Source organism: Leguminivora glycinivorella, chromosome 17 (genome assembly GCF_023078275.1).
Source record: "Leguminivora glycinivorella isolate SPB_JAAS2020 chromosome 17, LegGlyc_1.1, whole genome shotgun sequence".
NCBI classification, from domain to species: domain Eukaryota; kingdom Metazoa; phylum Arthropoda; class Insecta; order Lepidoptera; family Tortricidae; genus Leguminivora; species Leguminivora glycinivorella.
In genome coordinates this window covers 14,734,553-14,751,496 of record NC_062987.1, presented here as the reverse complement: position 1 = coordinate 14,751,496, position 16,944 = coordinate 14,734,553, and the positions used below count along the sequence as shown (strand labels likewise).

The window sequence follows — 16,944 nt, the reverse complement described above, 5'->3', positions numbered from 1 at the left end:
AACAAAAATATCAAAAAAAGCAAAACAGATCGAAACGTCTGTATTAAAAAAATAATAGATTTTGCTTTATAATCCCCGGTTAACCTGATAAACAGTCGAGAGAGTTAGTAAAGAGAAATGTTCACTCCGTTTGCGCCATAACTCCCGTATCTATGTGATGTGTCGTCATGGGTTCGGTTGATGTACAGCGGTACATTCCTCAATTGGATGCTGCGACATATCTCGAATTAGCGACAATTTGAGTCTCCGGCTGAGTCACGCGAGGCGGCCGCTTGGAGGTGTTTTACGATACGCTTGTTAACCGACTTCAAAAAAGGAGGAGGTTCTCAATTCGACTGAATGTTTTTTTTTTTTTTTTTACATTACAATATGGCTTCAATTATCAGAATAGCCCATTATAAATAATAAATAAATAAACATATATTATGGGACATTATTACACAAATTGACTAAGCCCCACGGTAAACTCAAAAAGGCTTGTGTTGTTTGCGTATTTTTTATATAAGTATGTAAAAAAATCATTCTTTACATTTATCTGTAGGTGGGCCATTTTTTTTTTCAAAGTGGTCCACCCCACTTTCTTGTAACATGGGTATTTTTAACGCGATTTATACTCAGAATCGCGAGGTCTTTCGATCCTGATAGGAAAAAAAAATGTCCCAAGATTTCCATTCATTTTTTCGAACCTTTCATTCCGTTACCGCCGTACAAAAAGTATGAAAAAATTGTAACGGAATGGAAAAAAAACCTTGGGACACTTTTTATGTCGTATTAAAATTTAAAGAGCTCGCGATTCTGAATGGAAACCACATACAAATTTCCAAATTGGGGTGGGGACAACATTTAAAAAAAAAATGGCCCAGGTACCTATAATAACATAGTATACATAGCATGTGAGGGCAGAACGTTTATTATTACGTGCTACATGCTTATTATGTGTATCGAAGATATGTTATTCAGACCTACTCCCCAATTCTGTATCCCCCCCTCCCCCCCATATAGGTACATATTCTTTACTCATCTTTTTTGTTTGTGGTCATGATGCTCTTAAATACTTATTTCAATTTTCATAATACCCATCAAACTGTCAAACAACTTTACCCAATCCTTTTATTAAATTAATTATTGAGAAACATTCTTTTCCCCTCACTAGCTCGGAAACACGTGTTTTGTCCTTTAAAACCAGCGGGTAAAAACGCATTTTATCCACTAGTGGGTAAAGTAATTTGACCTTGAATAAAGTCAAATTAACTGATGTAAAATTGATAAAAGTAGGTGAGTCTAGTAATAAAGATGATTTACCACCTGTGGAACTACTGGAAGCAGTGATAAACGCATTTTTTGCGTTGTAGTTTCCTCACTATAGTGAGGGGAAAAGTTTTGTGTTACACTCGGGTGCAAATGTATTTTACTTCTCGTGTGTTAAAAAACTCGCAAGTTCAGGATTCTATTCTCGAACCACTCGCTTCGCTCGTGGTTCAACTATAGAATCCTTTCACTTGCTCGTTTTTCAATTCCACACTCGGCGTTAAAATACAACTTTGCCCCCTTGTATAACAAATAACTATTAATCAAATTGGGCTTAAAAACCTTAAACACTGTAATTGTATATAATTCGTAATCGTAATTTTACTAGCGGGCATCGGTGATGTAAATTAGTATTAAGGGGGAATAAATTTAACTTAAATGTTTATGCGTTGGGTTTAGATTTAGAGAGATTACATTAGAAAGGTCAATGAAATTGTATCGGAGAGGTCAAACTTTCTAATGATAGTTGGGTTCATGTAAGGTACTTAGAATTGAATGTAACATTTAATTAATCATGTAACTTTAATTACTTGGATAACGTATTTGTACTGTACTTATGTATAACGTAATACGAAGATGTGAATTTTTTTTGATTTTCCTATATGATTTCTAACTTTACTCGTATCGGGTGAATTCACACGGGATCACCTTAAAATAATATGGATTACGTACCTACTCAAGTATTTCACTAAAATCGGGAATTCAGAACCTGTTCGAAAAAAGGGAACGGCTAAAAGAGGATCTGCAAAAGATAACGGAAAATAGACCTTACACAAGTAACACAACTTAGGTGAAAAAGAAAATGCAAAATACCTATATCATAGAAAATTTATACCTCTACATTTACAGTCGCTTCTTAGGTATGCTTTTTAAGTACCTACCTAAAGTTCCTTAATTTTTAAAAACGTCTTGCAAAGTAATAAACCGGCATACCGAGTATTAACAGTTCAGGACCGGGACGCGTCACCGGCCTTGCGTCGAATTGGAGGCCTGACACAATTGCGTACGCGCACAAAATGGCTGCAACTCACTGGCTTACGAAGATATACCCTTTTGTGAGCTAAGTGTCCCGGCATTTGCGGGATTACTCATGTGCTGAAGGTTACTGATAATGGACAAGTACTATGACTTGGCAGCCGCATTTATGCTTAATTGAGATCTGTTGCGCTAGACATTGCACAGTCGAAAGAATTTTGGATTCCTCTCAGCTTTCTTTTAAATCAAATCTTCTCTAAGACCTCTAAAATACTGTGAGCTGCAAGAGTGCATGGCGAATTTATCAATGAATTCATTCATAAATTGCTCTATGCACTCACTATACAATAGGTATACGTGGGGCCAGTGCATTACTACTTTTCAGTACAGCATAGCGTTTTTATATAAATAAGTGGGAAACGTATCAGTTCGTTGGTCGAAATAACATTAGCCAGACGACGAGACGACAGGAAACCTGGATGAGACTGGCGTTGGCGTCATTATAAATTCTACCTACTCGATTTATTTTACGTCCCGTAACTAGGGTATGCAAACCGGTTAACCGGTTAACCGAAAAACCGGTTAACCGAGACTTTTTGGCCTCTGTTAAAAACCGGTTTTTATAGTCACTAACCGGTTAATAACCGAAACTGTATTTATTTCTCAAAATTTGGAAAATTAGGCATTAAAAGGTTCAAAAATACGTAATTATTTAATGTTTTGTTATAATAAAGATTTATTCATTACTTTTCATTGACAACATTATTATCTGTAATGATTTTATTTTAAAAATTAGTCCCGAGTCTACTCAATTATACATTTTATACAATACAGTAGAGTCCGGTTAGTATATATTACGACTCCGCATATAGACCTAACGTCCAACCTCTTACAACGACATAAGCACAGGTATTTATTTGGTTTTCGTATGTGATAGTATGAAAGTACATCCGTTTATTACGACTCCGATTTTAACGACCAGCCGCTTTTTACGACACATTTTACACAGAATCCATCCGTCAAGTCCGGTTGCAACGACGAGCGACAAAGTTTTAGTTTTACTAGTAAATTGAGGAAACAAAGCTACTTCCACCCGAGCACGGCCCCCTGTCTTGCCTACAACAAGTAGCAAGATTACATTGTGGCCATGTAACTTTTTGAAGTATTGCTTTTAAAATTTTAACAATTTGTTCGCCTCGGGTCTAATCTTATAAGCTAAATAGAACCCAATTTGTATTTTTCGATTGCGTGTGAGATTGTGAAAGCATTGAAAGGTATGAAATCAGGTAAGGCTGCAGGATATGACAAGGTCTCCGCCGAGATGCTGAAGGCTAGACAGGGCATTGTAGCGAGTCAGTTGTATCGCCTTTTCAATTTGTGCTTCAGTACCGGCCGGGTACCTAGGGACTGGTGCAAGGCCGTCATCGTTCCTCTTTACAAGGGAAAAGGCTCACGACTGGACTGCAAAAACTACAGGGGCATTAGCTTACTCAGCATCGTCGGAAAACTGTATACGAAAGTGTTGATTGAGAGAGTAGTGAAAGTAACCGACGAGAAAGTGTGGGATGCACAGGCGGGATTTAGAAAGGGTATGGGAAGTTCGGATCAAGTCTTTTCCTTACGATGCATAGCCGAAAAGTTTTTGGCCAAAGGTCAAAAGGTCTATTGCGCTTTCGTGGACTTGGAAAAGGCGTATGATAGAGTGATGAGGAATGAATTGTGGTCGGTAGTGTCCATGTATGGAGTGGGCAGTCAACTCGTTCAAGCACTGAAATCTCTTTATGAGGATTCCAGTGCTTGCGTTGCGTGAGAATAAACGGAACATACACTAAGTGGTTTAGCATCGAAAAGGGTGTTAGACAGGGATGTGTAGCGTCGCCGTGGCTGTTTAATTTATTCATGGATAGCTGTTTGCAAGATCTGAAAGATTATGATTGTGGGTTGAGAATGGAACGATGGTGTCGTTGTAAGGGTTATTGGTCAAATGTCTCCTATATGCCGATGACCTAGTATTACTTGCATCGTAGGCCGAGGAGTTACAAATGATGGTAACAAGAGTGCATGCATCCTTCGAGAGTAAAGGAATGAGAATGAATGTCAGTAAGACGAAAGTAATGGTATTTGAAAGAGATGAGATTATGACAGATTGCAAAATTGAGATCGATAATGAAAGTTTGGAACAAGTGAAAGAGTTTGTGTATTTAGGAAAGTTGTTTACAAGGGACGGTAAACATGGAAAAGATATTGAAAGGAGAGTGAATGCTGGGAATAGAGTGAATGGAGCACTAAACGCTTTTATGGGCAGCCAGAAAGTGTCGCAAAAAAGCACGCCAGGCGGTGCATAGAGGAGTTTTAGTGCCTACACTTATGTATGGTAGTGAAAGTTGGGTGTGGGAGAAAAGACATCAAAGTCAAGTGAATGCCGTGGAAATGAGAGCGTTAAGAAGCATGGCTGGTGTGAAGTTGATTGATAGGATCAGAAATAGGGTGATAAGAGAGAAGTGTGGAGTGGATGTAGATGTGGTGACAAAGATTGAGATGGGTATGTTAAGGTGGTTCGGGCATGTAGAGAGGATGGATGAGAGGAGAGTAACGAATAAAGTATATGAAAAAAGAGTGGAAGGGTCAGTTGGAAGTGGAAGACCTAGGCGATCTTTTCTTGTTCAAATCGGGGAAATATTGCCAAAAGGCCAGGTCAGAAGTACATACTCGAAACCGACGAGCGTGTATGAGAAACGTTATGAAAGTGTGAAGCGAAAGTGATTTGTCAGGTTCGTAGTAAATGGAAATCCGTGATCTCTGCCTACCCCTCTGGGAAACAGGCGTGATTGTATGTATGTATGTATCTATAAACTAGCTTTACTTACAAATGATGAGCAAGCACGCATACTAAAAAGGACTTTTCTAACTAAACAAGTCACAATAAAATAAGGTATTAATACTATGATAATAATACCCTGTAAATAAAACCTATTGATTGAAATGTTTTAGTAATAGAGATGTAGATATTACTTTTAATTAAAAGAAATGAAATTCGTTTTGTACGACATCCGGTTAGTACGACGTAATATCAGCGGTCCCTTGAGCGTCGTTGTAACCGGAGTCTACCGTATATTTCAAACTATATTTTTTAAAAGAAAGGTTTAATGGAGATCTTGGTTTTCTTACATCAATTGCTTGTATTACTAGGGGCTTTGGGAGCTGTAGACCTTCGCGACATGTCTAGAAAACGCAAAAATGACGAATCACATTCAAACCACACAAGCCTTTTTTAGCAATTTCCGCATTTACTAAATTTCCAAAAACTGGATAAAAATGATCTTCATCGTGCAAGTAATACCTGCTACGATATCATCAACATCAGAATTCTTAAAGGTAATGGTAATTATTGCATAGTACGGCCATTTAATAAAAATCCTCAAAACCGGTTAATAACCGGTTAACCGGTTTTGAAGGAAAAGTCTCGGTTATTAACCGGTTTTTTAAGTTAACCGGTTTTTGCATACCCTACCCGTAACACAGAAGCAAGAAAAGGGTGAATTGTCATGAAATTCATGACATGAGTCTTTAAGGTTTACACATGAACAGTCATTTGCAAGGATTTATAGTCACCACGGATATTAAAACAGCCTAACAGACGTTATTAGTCACTCCGATTTATTACCATAGCGTAAACCTTTGGTCTGGCGTCCCCAAATATACGCATGACCTTGGCCTACCTGTCTAGGGTCAGGTTAAACTTTATGGGGATCATAAAGTCTGCAATGAAAGAAAACAGCATGATTATCGGTAGGTACCTATTTCTTATAAGATTAAAGATAGCTTATAAATGCATTCGTCATTAAAAATTGGTGAAATATCAGCCTACATCAAACACGGCCTTAAAACGTCTTGAAAAGTGTTGCCAACTTTTTTTAGCATCTAAATATATAAATTCAGCTTTTTCCAATGAGCTTTTATTTTCTCCGTAAAACCGAAATTGGGCTTTAAACGTAAAGTATTCAGTCGTAATCCTTTCCTCATTCAAAGTTAAAATAACACCACATTACAAAGCTGGCACGAAATAAATAAGTCCCAACGGAAATAAATCCCATCGTTCCACGAACAAGAATTCCTGAGTTGATAAATTGGGTCAGCTTCAGATAATCTTAGCGTTGGACATAATAAAAATAAAACCGGACAAGTGACGAGAGTCGCACCACTCGTAATGGGTTCCGTTCTCTTATAAAATACTAGCTTTTGCCCGCGCCTTCGCTCGCGTTAGAGAGAGACAAAAAGTAGCCTATGTCACTCACCATCCCTTCAACTATCTCCACTTATAAAATCATGTCAATTCGTCGCTCCGTTTTGCCGTGAAAGATGGACAAGACAAACAAACATACACACACACTTTCCCATTCATATTATTATGGATAAAGCCCATGCATGCATTTAGGTACACAAGCAAAACAGCGTTTTTTTGCTTCACTTCGTTTTAAGAAAGAAAGGGTTTCTTTTTCTCATTAATGGTTCAACTATTGTATTCGAAATATTTTTCGTAGAAAGTAATATTATTTATTAGGCTTCATCAATAAGATTTTTCTTTATTTTTGGTCAAAATACGGTATGAAAACCTCATTTTCTCAAACATGCAATGAAATATTGTCTTTACGTTCCTTAAAATGGGCTGGGAAGTATCGCTTTTTGGGCGCAACAACTCGAGAGGACTGTAAAGGGATTTCATATTATTTTTTAGGCCTAGGCCTGCAAAGTAACTTTTTTTTATAAAATATTGTCCTTTAGAGCATTTTTTTTTATTTCATTGTATGTTTGAGAAAATCACTATACATGCCTCTGCGTGAAAACGGATTCCCGGCCTCGTATCCCTATCCGGCCGGAAATCCTCATTTTCCCGGCCTCTGATGTAATGTACTATTGGGTATATTTTTTACAGACCTACCTAATGATGTGCCATCAATTTTATTTGAAATCCTTTAGTTTCTGAGTCAATTGACATACAGACAGATATTTGATATTACTTATACCTAACAGAACTATAAGGTTTTCAGATTTGCTATTTTTTCACGGGACCCTAAAAACGCGACTAGGAGCCGATAGTGGACGTTAGCGGCACATTTATTATGCGATTAGTCTGAGAGCCCATCGGATGCTGAGCTGTTGATAAACTGCCCGGAATTATGGTGCTTGGGACTCAGATACTGGATTTTAAACCCTTTGAAATGCTTGCGCTGACATGTGTACGAGGAGATTTATAATTTATAATCCGGATTTTCAATCCGCCAGCTAGCCATTTTCTTATTTTGTACCTATAGGTATCTATTTATACTAACTTAATGTTCCTATAGTGTTTAGTCAACAAAATAATGACTGTAAAAATCATCATCACCCTCCTTGCGGTACCCCGGCTTTTTGCCATGGCTCATGGGATCCTGGGGTGTGCTATGCAACTTCTCGCAGGGATTGTCATGGGTTTTTTTACGAAAGCAGCTGCCTTTTCATCCCAGAGGATAAATTAAGCCCTATTGGGACTGTTCCGATGTTCCAAGAACCTCATTTGTACGAACAAGGACCGCATTCGCGCGACCTCAGTATTGAAGGCCGCGCGTTCTTCGACTCGCTAAACTACCAGCGCTTCTGCCAGGACACTAGAAAAATATTCCCCAATTTCCAATCATATGACAGAGTTAGGTACATATTTTTTACATAACGAGTCAAGTTATCATGAAACTTGCGTGTTTACTTGCACTAACAGATGGTATAAAACGGTGCTGTCATGTCTTACGTCCGACGAATTGCTCATTACCGGCAATTGCTTCCTGTCGAGCGTGACATCAGAAATAACACTCCATCTTATCTTGTAACAGCCGTGACCGAATTGGAAGATTTCCTCAAGATATTATATTCCATAATGTGTTTTTGAATATCACCTACCTCTACCAGTTTGCTGAACAATCACCCTGCCAGCTGTTAACTTTTGCGATTAACTGACAGGCTGACATCGTCCAGTGAACTGGATCCTATTACCTATTCATTTGGACAATAAAGTAGGGGTATAGTCTGTAATGCGTCCCGAATTTGAGAAGTTCGACAAAATCATGCAGCCCGAACTACTGTACCTTATTATGTTTATCACCATACTACTATAAACTTACTACTGTGTTTCTCACCATAATAGTTCTTATCCAATTGAATTTTGCTTCACGTATTCTCAAAGGACCTTATAATAACTTCTTGTGACCAGAATGCTGGCGGGGCAACGAGGCTAGAGTCTAAGTAGGTACCCTACCGAGCTACCACGAATTTTGGCTATACACTTTGGAGGTTTTATTATAATTTAGGTACTAACTTTTATGAATAAACCATCCTCGTAACTAAAACATACCAGTTTGTCGTCGAAATTCTAACATTAACCTTGTTCACCTCGTTACTACCCTATGGTTTGATTCTCTTTGCATTAACTGTAATGTTTTTTTGTTCCAGAATGTGGTGGACGATCACGGGTAACTTCGGTAACATCCTACCGATAGACTGGACCAAGTCTTTCTCGAGGAAGATGCACATTCCCACATTAAATTTAAGTGACAAAAAGGTATTAACATTATCCATAAATATGTACACTTTGGATTTAATATTACAACTAAATTTGTAAAACAAGTCAGTGACAAATTTAATACTGTACCTACAAATTTACCCAAAAATCTCTCTTCATACATTTCCTCTTCGATACGCCCATACAAGTTGTTTTTTGTAATGTGCCTGAATGACCACACATCGCTATTTTAATGCTTCACATATTTTGTATGATTCATCAGTTAACTAATTAACAACACAGCGCAAATGAACTGTTTCGTTACGGCTTTATTTATTACCAGTGTACTCCATTTGGTAGAGTACAATTTTCAAGCGCACCTAAATAATTGTAAATTATCAAAATCAAACAATGTGGGAAAACAAGTACGAAACATGATCTATGTAAAAACGAAAGACATTGTGTTTCAAATTCTATAGAATTAGGGCTACTTGCACCAACGAAAACGGAGGGTTAACCCACCATTTTATATGGAATTTGACAGATGACAGCCCACTAACCCTGAGTTAAGTGGTTGGTGCACTTGGTTCAAGTGGGCCTTAGTGTCAGGCCAAAATAAGTTGGAAACGATTTTCATAGCCTCACCTCTACATGGCTTAAGTAAACGTCATAATTTGTACACCGGTGGGGCTGGCAAAATCGGTACCAACTCACCGTAGACTGACTTTACCTACATATAGCATGACGGCAGAGACATTTATGCTCACGTCATAATGAGATCAACTTGTAAGGACCAAATAGTCCTCCTTGGTCTGCCTACCTCTGGACTCATCTCCCAATGAGGAGGCACACTCAAAGGTTATGACAGATGGTGCCACCCTATTAAGCCATTGCACAGATAAAGAATTTCATACTTGAGAGCGAGATGATATTTTTTTCTCTCTCTCACATAAGAATGACAGTGACATGCCTATGCACTTTCACAGGCGCCGCCTGACGGGATAAAATGTCAGTGAGCCTCAGAATCAGAATAGTTTATTTGCTAGAATACTTAAAATTAACATGATGTTGAGGTACATTAAGTGACAGTATTCAGTTGGTGAACAACATGCAAAAATTATAAAAACATGAAAACATTATCAACACGATAGCATTTCCATAGCATACCTTAATACAATTACAATCAATACAAAAATCACAATAAAATTACAATGAAAATTAAAATAAAATAAATGTAGTCAAGATACAGTGTTGGACAAAATGCATCATACACCGACATACACAATAAACCCTCTATTATAACTTCTTTACCCCCTAACCCAACATCACAGTTGTATTTGGAAAACCCTTAGCCAATTAGCCCTCCCCATTATAATTCTAATCTTTTTGAATCACTCATGTTACCGCCTGTGCTAAGTCGAACATACTTTTCCCTTTCCCTTTACCAGAGAAAATTTAATCTATGCCTTTACGCAGTAAAACAGACGGAAGGAACAAAAGACGGCGCGGCGGCTTCGGACCGCTTTTGTTTTAATAGTCCTTTTTGAAAAGAAACCTGACACCGCTCGGTGTCTGGTGTCCCACATTGTTCCATGGGAAGATGAAATATGACGTAGATTGTAATGTGAGATTTGAAACTGCTATGGCTGTGGAAAACTTGATGTTAAAGTAGTGTACCTATTAGCATACGAGTATTTAAAATCCAACAAAAGAATTTAACTTATGGAACTTTCGGAACATACCATTTTAAAAATTGTACAGTATAGGCATTTACTCTGATACTTATATTTTCAAAATTGGGACCCAAAATTAGTGAAAGTTATTAACAAAATTAACTCGATGTCCGTTTTGTTACGACAATTAAGCATGAAATTTCAATAAAAATTTAGAACATGATAAAAGTTGATTTTAAGACAAATTTTATTCTTTTTAACAACTGTCACTAATTTTGGGTCCCAATTTCTGAAAATGCACATAAATGTCATGATATCATAAACACAGACGCATATTCTCTTACGGCCTTTTCCCAATTTCAGTATTAGCTAAAAATCACATAAGTAAGTAAGTAAAACAATGTACATTGTAAACAAGATTGTAGGTATAGTCCCTTACGGGAAAATTAACGCTGCTTCTCAAAGTTAAAACGCAGTAAGTCTATATGCATTCCATACATACTTACTACAATTTTCTTTTCATTGACAGACGAAGATACAAGTTTTTTTTTTAAGTATTGACGATATGCATGTTTAACCGAAACTCTTTTGTTTTCAGGGTTCAATGACCCCAGACGACGAGATCCACAGCTCAGAAGACGAGGCCGTGGCCTCAGACCTGGACATGCACGCACTCATCCTAGGAGGCTTGCATCAGGACCACGAGTGCCCCGTCAAGACTGCTGATGAAGTAAGTCTACCATTTCAATTTTTCATCCATAAGGGTTGAAAGTCTTAAAACCTTTGTACCTTAAGTAGGTTCTAGAAAGCCAGTTTTATAATGGCTTAAAAACTTACTATAAATCTCATCATATCGCGCAACGTTCGCTTATGCTCTTTTTCGCGCCACTACGGAAATATTGTTAGTATTGTGATGTTGGATATGTACCCTGAATTGAATAGATTTAGCTGGCTATGGCACTTAAACAATCGACAACTTTCGGTTTCGTCCCATGCATTTTAGCTTCACGGTGCGTCATTGTAAAGCTGTAAACCAGTGTTTTATATTCTCCTTGTACTAGTTTGCTGTGTAGGTACATACTAACACTGACGATTCTATTTTACGCACCTTCAATATTATGTACCTGCTCGTCTGTTACGTAATAATTCTAACAAAGTCTAAAATTCTATACACTTAAAAAATAATGTCTAAGGGTCTCAATTTCCAAAATAGTTGTGATTCTGCTAAGATTTTATTTATTTTCAGATAAAATTATAACTCATGCACAACGGGTTTAATCAAAATTGCCAACTTGTCTCTTAGTCTATCTCTATCCTGTTCAAGGGCATTTTCAAAAATTGGGACTCAAAATTAGTGGCAATTGTTAACAAAAATTAACTCGATGTCAGTTTTGTGACAAGAATTAAGCATTGAAATATCAATAAAAATATTGATTTTGTGTTAATTACGTAAACTAAAGCAATAATCTACATTTAGAACATGAAACAAGCATGAAAAAAGTCAAATTTTATTCTTAATTGCCGTCACAAATCTGACATCGAGTGATTTTTTCTTAACTGTCACTAATTTTGAGTCCCAATTTCTGAAAATGCCCCCAATCATGTCGTTACTTAGCAACAATATAATTTTCCAGGTAATACAAGAAATTGATGACATGATGCAGGAGACTCCCTCTTCCGAAGGCGACGTGCTGGAGTACAACGAGGCTCTGGAGAAGGGGAAGGAAGTCCTCAGCTCACCGCTTTATGAAGACAGTAAGTTTCATTCAAATTACTACCTACCATCATCCTTCTTGCGTTATCCCGGCATTTGTCACGTCTCATGGGAGCCTGGCCCAGGCTGCGTAGTGTCAGGGGCGGCTCACTCCGCGATCTTTTCGCCGCGCTACAAGTACATCCCGGCGGCCGCGAGTTCGCGGCCCATTCAGTGGCGACGACCTTCGCGCGGCGCAATAGAATTCAATGTCGTCTGCACGCGTGTGGTCCGTTTATTAATGTAGGTAAGAATTTAGAATGGCGGCGTTTTGTAAACGTCAAAGGAGTGAGCCTTCTGTACTTGTACAAATAATATACTATTATAATATATTCTGTGGTGGTGTTCGCTTTGACAACTTTTTTCTTTTTTTATCTCTTAAGTTTTCGCTTTTTATTTTTTATATTTTCCCGTTTTTTTATTTTAAAATACTAATACTATAATAGCCGAAAATTAAGTTGCGGTCTGCTTTGTGTCACTTACCTGCTATGGCACCTACAGAGTGCGAACAAACTTTGCAGTGATATGTAGTCACTGTAGTCAGTCATGGAAGAAGTTGTAAAGTTTTGTGATACAAAAATCGACAACGAAATAACAAAAAAAAAACTAATTTACGACTTTTCACACTTTCCATTGCATTTGATTGTTTTTTTATGAGATATTCACTAAACATAATTATTTCGAACCACTGGATGTTTCTAGTCTTCAAAAACTTGTTTGCTTAGCTACAAAAACTTCGATTTCTTATGATCAGTATATCGCTAAGTTCTTCTAACCTAACTGCTAACTAATAACTTGTTATTCACCACCCATACAACGACTTATTCACCAGTTAGTCACCAGTATGTAGTTTCATGAAAATAACGTTCAAACTGGTTCAAAACAAAGCATTGAAAGATTCTTCCCATCGTTCCTGGGTACAAAAACTATGAGGACAGTAACTTTGTTGCTTGAGATTCTTGGGAACTCCTTTATATGGATGTAAGGGTTCGTGTATGCATTTTTTGCACATGATAATTAAACAAGTGATGTAATTTGAAAAATTAACGCAAGTCGCTATTACCATACAATCAAGTCCAACTTTTTATTAGCTACATGTTGATTTATTTATAAGAAATAATGTTATCTATAAAAGGAAACTTGTTAATTATAGCAGTTCTAAAAGTGTCTACATAAGTATAGTAACGTCAAGGCAAATATGGAATATTTAAGAGAAAGTTTGGAGTATTTCTGATATTTCACTGTTAGGTACTTGTAAGTGTATGCTCTAATTCACCATGTTATTTTACATGCAGTGTATCGAATGCTTACTTTTGTGGTATATTCGGATTCTGATCCAGATATAGATCCAAGTCGCATTTGGTCGCAGTAAAGTTGGATCTGGATTTAAATCATAATCTAGCGTCCAGTATTTAACATTGAGTTTCTATTAGGTACCTTATACGAGCAGTTCAAGCTTGAAACATTGGTGTAGACTTGTAGAGTATTTTATCTTCATTTAGGCGTATTGTAGTTTTCTTTTATGATCATTTACCGTGAGAACATGTAGAATTTTCTTTATTTTCGGTAACTTCTCATTCTTTTATACGAAATTTTGTGCCCCTTAATAACAATTAAAAGTTTTATGTACCCACTAATTTATTATTTTCTTCCCACAGAACTCCGACAACTCTCCCTAACCCAGCTGAACGAGACCTACATGGAGCTCGAAGTCCTCATTCGGGAGTTCTCCGAAACCCTCATAGCGGAACTGGCACTCCGAGACGAGCTGGAGTATGAGAAGGAACTCAAGAATACCTTCATTTCCCTGCTGCTGGCTGTGCAGAATAAAAGGCGGCAGTACCATACTGAGAAGAAGAAGAGAGGACCACCACGGTCGCCGAACCTGAACAATTCTGGATCAGAGTCAAAGGTAAATTATCTATAAATAAACAGTTATAATGCGTCTCAAAGTAGACTTCTGTTCTCCCAAACCCTCTTAGCTGAAGAGTATGAGAAGGCATTCAAGAACACCTTCCTTTCTATGCTGCTGGCTGTGCGGTCGCCGAATCTTAATAATTCTGGATCAGAGTCAAAGGTAAATAAATAGATAGTTGTTTAGTTTCTCCCTCAAAAGTTAATGTGAGGAGTCTACAATATCAGGGTATTTTGAGCAGCGATATCATAGCGCTATAGCAGCAGCCACAGAGACGACTAGACGTTGATAGTTACTCGGCGACGGTAGTGTCAGGTATCTCGAATATCTATAAATATACAGTTTTGATGCCTCTGATATTCCTGCATATGTGTTAGCCGTTTTACATAATCGTTCAGCGAGTGGATGTGTGGGAAAACAGGGGTGCATATTGAACAACTTTACTGATTGGAATATGTCGCTAGCCGTTGGTTTTGCAGACGTATACTTTTTCGTAGATGAAATTAGTACATTACATCAGAGGCCGGGAAAATGAGGATTTCCGGCCAAGTGGGTATATATAGGCCGGATAGGGATACGAGGCCGGGAATCCGTTTACACGCCGAGGCATGTATAGTGCTTTTCTCAAACATACAATGAAATAAAAAAAATGCTCTAAAGGACAATATTTTATAAAAAAAAAGTTACTTTGCAGGCCTAGGCCTAAAAAATAATATGAAATCCCTTTACAGTCCTCTCTTGTTGCGCCCAAAAAGCGATACTTCCCAGCCCATTTTAAGGAACGTAAAGACAATATTTCATTGCATGTTTGAGAAAAAACTATTTACCTACCTGATGTGCCGTCAAACATATGGACATTACTTGTGTTTCATTCTCAAAAGTAATAGGTAGGTCTTTGTTTCTAGTGAAAAATGTCAAAATTTTAAAAATTAACAAAGAGATGGTAACACAGCCGTACCGACCTATAACTTTATTGCTCACCTCAATAATACAGGAAACAACATAGTATGTATAAATAACAACTTAAGAGGCTAATACGTTTCTGAATAGCGTCATCGTCTAACATTCGTTGTATGGAGAAAGTTAATTGCCATCGAGCAACTCATTCTAAACAGCCACCACACTATAATAAGTTTCAAGGACGCAGAGTATCATTAGCGGTATTGAAATAGTTGGCCCTGATCTCATTACGGCTTTGCGTTTGTTTCAGTACTTGACCACCGTGATACCGTTCCATCTGGAAAATGGCCCTCCTGACAACCAGACGCTGCAAGTTCTCATTAAAAGTAAGTTATTTTTGTCTAACATTGTTTATAAAATTGTGTTTCGTGAATAATATGTCTAAAAATATATTTGTTCATCGCACAAATAGATATTCTTACCGGGAATTGATTTGAACACAGAAACACTTCGCATACAGGGCTTACAGGGCATAGACTAACCTCTATTAGGCCTCAAAGTAAAAGCTTTACTTGTGTATAGGAAAGTGAAACGATCTGTTATTAATAATACATGTCATTTCATTTCATTTCTCCTTCACCACTGCTCATCTTCGATAAGTGGAGTAGGTTTATGTGAAAACAATAACTAACTATTATTCTCTCTGTTTCAGTTCTAAAGGCTATCAACGAAGACAGCCCCACCGTGCCGACGCTACTAACGGACTATATACTCAAAGTGCTTTGTCCGACCTAAGCCATAGTCTAGCTAATTCTTCCTACATCCGATCACTTCACTCACACATCGACACCTAAATGCCTTGTGTTAATGCCACATCACACTCGCGTCTCCCAAGCGTCGGTGTCTAGTCAACTTAGGATGTTATTCGACGCAATGTTAGCGACGTTATTTTCCATAGCGCCGACGTTCCAAAGACGCTAGTGTGGGGTGGCCCTTAAGATTACTGCAGATGGCGCTACACAGTTAAATATATTTCTTACAAATATAATATTCCGGTACTTTTGTAAGGAAAGGCGTATGTGTGTATGTGTTACAATACTTACAATCAATTTTGCTATGGGACCAAACATGATTTACCTTTGACACTTATTCACTGGTCCCATAAGTAAAATCGTTTATTTTCACCTAGAATTCCTAAATCATTCGTTTCTAAAGGGCCTTTGCATCAAAATTCGTTCCATGGTCAACTGTTAAAAGACTTGCATAATATTTCCCTAACGAACTATTCTTGAAAACATCTGCAGGTTTTGATGAAAATTCAGAGGAGATGGGAGCTTTTCCAAAAACTAAGCAAATGTCTGATCTAGATACTTTTTTTCAAATTGAATTCTCGCGCCATCTGAGCCTGATTGATTTTTTTAACAGGTTGCCACGGAGATATCTATATTAGAGTTACGAAAAATGTAAGTTTTTACTAAAATGGCGGAGTAAAAAGCAGCCAATCTAAATCAGCGTAGTAATTCGCAGAGGCTTATTATTTACCTAAAATAAAAAAAAATAGAAAATTCTAGTCTTAAGGGCCCAGTATGCACGAAAGCATTTTATTTCAATTATGTTTATCAGCCAACTACACTATCTTGATAATAAGCATTTATATGATTTAAATGGCAAGTCATTATTATATTACAACTGTAATGGCCCCTGTACACACATGGCCAACGGTTCCACCAGCCCTTTGTGAAACCCCTTGGCCAAGATAAGAGCCGCTGTTTACACATTGGCGAACCAATCACTTGGCATTGGCTCTTCATGAAAGATGGACGTGGAATGAAAAAATCTAGGAAATTCTTGGTCATAGACGTTGTCAGAAAAAAAATATTAAAAAATAATA

At 37.5% G+C, this 16,944-nt stretch overlaps 1 protein-coding gene across 1 annotated transcript in view; it reads left to right on the top strand.

The window, feature by feature from the left end:
* Positions 1-16,740, top strand: part of LOC125235100 (fasciculation and elongation protein zeta-2) — a 70,908-nt gene extending 54,168 nt beyond the window's left edge. Inside the window, exons 2-7 of the mRNA XM_048141534.1 lie at positions 8,764-8,872; positions 11,084-11,215; positions 12,120-12,240; positions 13,897-14,150; positions 15,364-15,439; positions 15,766-16,740. Coding sequence (XP_047997491.1) covers positions 8,764-8,872; positions 11,084-11,215; positions 12,120-12,240; positions 13,897-14,150; positions 15,364-15,439; positions 15,766-15,848 — 775 coding nt within the window. The 3' untranslated portion in view covers positions 15,849-16,740. The remainder of the gene's footprint in view (positions 1-8,763; positions 8,873-11,083; positions 11,216-12,119; positions 12,241-13,896; positions 14,151-15,363; positions 15,440-15,765) is intronic.
* The last annotated feature ends 204 nt before the right edge of the window (positions 16,741-16,944 follow it).